The sequence below is a fragment of the Pistacia vera genome, unplaced genomic scaffold (assembly GCF_008641045.1).
Source record: "Pistacia vera cultivar Batoury unplaced genomic scaffold, PisVer_v2 Contig400, whole genome shotgun sequence".
Classification (NCBI taxonomy): domain Eukaryota; kingdom Viridiplantae; phylum Streptophyta; class Magnoliopsida; order Sapindales; family Anacardiaceae; genus Pistacia; species Pistacia vera.
The window spans coordinates 199,135-202,500 of record NW_022196225.1 but is presented as its reverse complement, the minus strand read 5'-3'; the positions used below and the strand labels follow the sequence as shown (position 1 = coordinate 202,500).

Below are 3,366 nucleotides of genomic sequence, written 5' to 3'. Positions count from 1 at the left end.
AAATTTTAATTGGACTAAATTTATCTACTACAAATATAAAGCTTTTATATATAAATATATATGTATGTATGTATAAGAAAATAAAAATAATTTTTGTAAATCAATTATAAAATCAATTCACTCTTTTCTATATGACTTTCGTAAGAGATAGATTTCTCTTTTCTTTACATGTAGAAATTAGGTAAATGATTTAAATCAGTTTACATCTTTTAGGTCCCTTCAAGCTGTAACATATTTTAGTGACAAACATTTGCATAAAGTTTAAAAGTAAATTCCCAGAGGTGAACGGACATTTGTGTTAGATAATATTTACTTGGTTGAACAGACACTCATGGTACAAGAGCAAATTTGTGTTAAACTAAGCAGGCATACTCTTTGATAACAGCAAATTGACAGAGAAAGAGAAATTTTGAAATAGAGATAGAATTATTGATATCCAAGTGACAAAAATATAATAACATTATTCACACTACAGTGAAAACTTAATCCACTAAAGTTCAGCTAGTGTGTGAATATCAAATGGGTGAGCATCCGAAGTAAGTATAGCAGTGAATGATCTTGCAGCTGAATATAAATTTGCAGCCTCAGATGGATGTGTTCCATCCCAAAACACGCGCAAAGATCTAGTAACACACGGCTTTGAAGAAGGAATACACGTTAAAACACCATTATGCATCTTCAAATTGGCAACTTCACAGCATGGACTATTGTTCACTAAGAATCCATCTACACCAGCGAGTAGAGATCCCAGTATCCCATAAGAATCAATGTAGATAAACTTTGCGTCTTTGAGATCGTTATTGAGATCATCAACTAGCGATTTAAGCCTGGAATTGAACAGCTGAATGTCTTTGGTTATGTAGTCTACACATAAAGATCCATTTGCGCCATACATCGCGACGCTGCCCGGTGAACATCCAATGGGGCCTAATCCGAATAGGGCTACTTTTCTTGCTCCATAATTGTACAAAGTCTTTAATTGTTGAGAATATTGTTGAGTGAGAGCAATCGCATATTGCTCTGGTGTGTATTGGCGACTTGTATCATAAAACTCAGGCAACAAGTAGTTGTTAATGTAATCGTTGCTGCCGATTCCAACTATGCAAATGCACTTGCTTAGGTGCTCTGAAGCCGATTCCTTATCTCCTAATATGCTTTCAATGCGCGAGACTATATTTTGATGATTTTCTAATTGCTTGTTCATGCTAATTACAGCTCCCTGTCAAATTAATTATAATCAAATTTGAGGAATATAGATATAACTGTAAATTGAAATTTTAACAAGAGTAGAATTGTTGACCCCCTGCTGTTAAACTAAATAAGTCCCACTTTTTAATATACTCCAGTTAAATAGGTTTTAAAATGTCTTTTTTTTTTTTTTTTTTTTTCCTGATAATTACCCATAAATTTTACAAATACCTTTTACTTAATTCCTTGTTTAAAACTACAGTTAAACTGGCCAATCACGAACTATCACTTCAAAGTTGTATAAAAAAATTATATAAAAAAGTTGTAAGTATAGTTTTATTATTTTTATATTTTAAAATCTCTTTTAGGACGCCACTTATTTTTAGACCTAAATAGGTATTTTCTTTATCCAATTTTCTAATTTTTTGAGATTTAAATCATCTCTTAATTTATTTAGTCAAGGTTTGTTAAAATTCATTGAAATATAAGATGGTGTGTGTGTACATATATATATGTATAAGTCTCCTAAACTTAAGATTTTGTCTTCTTAATTACTAAATAGATTTTCTGTATTTTATGTACTTCTTCCATCAACCATCAAATTTATATACATATTCTTAAAAGAACTTCAACCAATCCAAAAAATTCTACTAGTGTATATTACATATAAATTAAGTTTTATAATGGCACAGGCTTTGTCCAAACTTACCAGGGTATTTGTTGCAGTTTCCTCACGAATTCCAGCTCCTCCAGATGCATAATTTATACCTTTCAGAATGTCTTGATCACCTTTACTAGCTGCATGAGCTGGTATAAAATTTTCAAATCCTAGAAGTTGAGCTACAACAACAATAAATATGACTAAGTTAGTTGTTGGATAATAATTTGAGGGAAAAAAAAATGAACAAAAGTAATTTTAAACAGAGAAAATTACTATAAACCCACTAGTAAAACTATTCGAAGTTTCAAAAATAACAAAAACTATCCCTGCAACAAGCTTAGCAAAATTAATGATGTTTATTGTACATGATAAGGGGAATTTTCTTATTTCTAAAACTTTAGGGGGTTTATGGTAATCATCCCCGTTAAATATACAGAAGAAAATGCATGAAAAAAGAAGAATTGAACCTAAAATATCAGCGAGGTTTCGGCCATTGGTAAATCTTCCTGTTGGCCCTTGAGGAAAGTCAACACCATATGGCGGGTAGTTGGCTCTACCCTTGGTTGGAAGATTGTTATTATTTCCATTGTCGTATAACGAATCTCCGAAAATGAAGTAACAAGGAACTTTTTGAACGCAATGAACAACCCAAATAGTCGACAAGTTCAAAATCAACATCACTAGATGCCATTTTTTAGTCCCCCATGCCATTGAGAGGTTAAAGTTGATGTTGAAGAGATAAGGGGAAAAGGGTTGATCAAAGAGAAATGAGAAATTGAATTTGATAAAAATGAAATGAAATTGTTGTTATAAGAGATGAAGAATGAGTTTTGAGGAGGAAGAAAGAAAGAAAGGAGAATTAGAAATGGAGAACGTGAAGGATGTCCATGTGGATTAAATACTGTCATCCATTACAGGAAAAATAATATAGCACTCAATGGGTCGGTGAGAAGTGGGACTGCAACTTTCATTTTTACATTACTGCAGAATCGAGAAGAAGATTATAAAATAGATAAAAATTGTCTGGTTGGGTTTATAATATTTTAGACTTTTTAGTGGCTCACTCCTTCCACGAGGAGTTGAGGTGATCCCCTTTTTACGAATGAAAAAAAGGAGGAAATAAAAAGGGTCAAAATTTGACTAAACTTTTATTTTAAAAAGAATCAGGATGTCCGGTATTTGATATCTACTGAAGCTGTCACATTAGACTTTGATTGAATGCGAACGCGGAACAGCCAAACGCGTTGATATGAAGAAAAGAAAATAAAAATGGCCAATTTTGTTTATTTCTTATTACATAATCTTAACAAAAGATTAGTGTGTTCCCGTTGTGTTACAGGGAATTTTTGGAAAGGCCACGTGTCCCGTTATGAGGGCCAATGATCCGTTAATATCTTATTGCCCTTTCCCCGTTCGGTTACCTAGCAATTCCAGTAAACCTCCATATATATGTTTCATGAATAAATATGATGCTAGCTCCCATTCCGTTCAATTGTGTTCTTGAACATACATTTATC

At 32.4% G+C, this 3,366-nt stretch overlaps 1 protein-coding gene across 1 annotated transcript; it reads right to left on the bottom strand.

Moving 5' to 3' along the window:
- Positions 1-490: 490 nt before the first annotated feature.
- On the bottom strand, positions 491-2,685 carry LOC116141792 (GDSL esterase/lipase At5g45670-like). The gene is made up of 3 exons (XM_031427270.1): positions 2,317-2,685; positions 1,898-2,028; positions 491-1,219 (listed from the first exon to the last, which is right to left on the bottom strand). The coding sequence occupies exons 1-3, from the start codon at positions 2,558-2,560 to the stop codon at positions 491-493; spliced, it is 1,104 nt and encodes a 367-aa protein (XP_031283130.1). The 5' UTR covers positions 2,561-2,685.
- Between the last annotated feature and the right edge of the window lie 681 nt (positions 2,686-3,366).

Bases quoted from the DNA above. Each gene is read 5' to 3' on its own strand.
- LOC116141792 (XM_031427270.1), bottom strand. From the start codon at position 2,560: ATGGCATGGGGGACTAAAAAATGGCATCTAGTGATGTTGATTTTGAAC. The intron at 2,029-2,316 runs GTTCAATTCTTC...TTGTTGTTGTAG, and splicing joins AAACCTCGCTGATATTTTAG to CTCAACTTCTAGGATTTGAA. The intron at 1,220-1,897 runs GTAAGTTTGGAC...TTAATTTGACAG, and splicing joins AAACTGCAACAAATACCCTG to GGAGCTGTAATTAGCATGAA.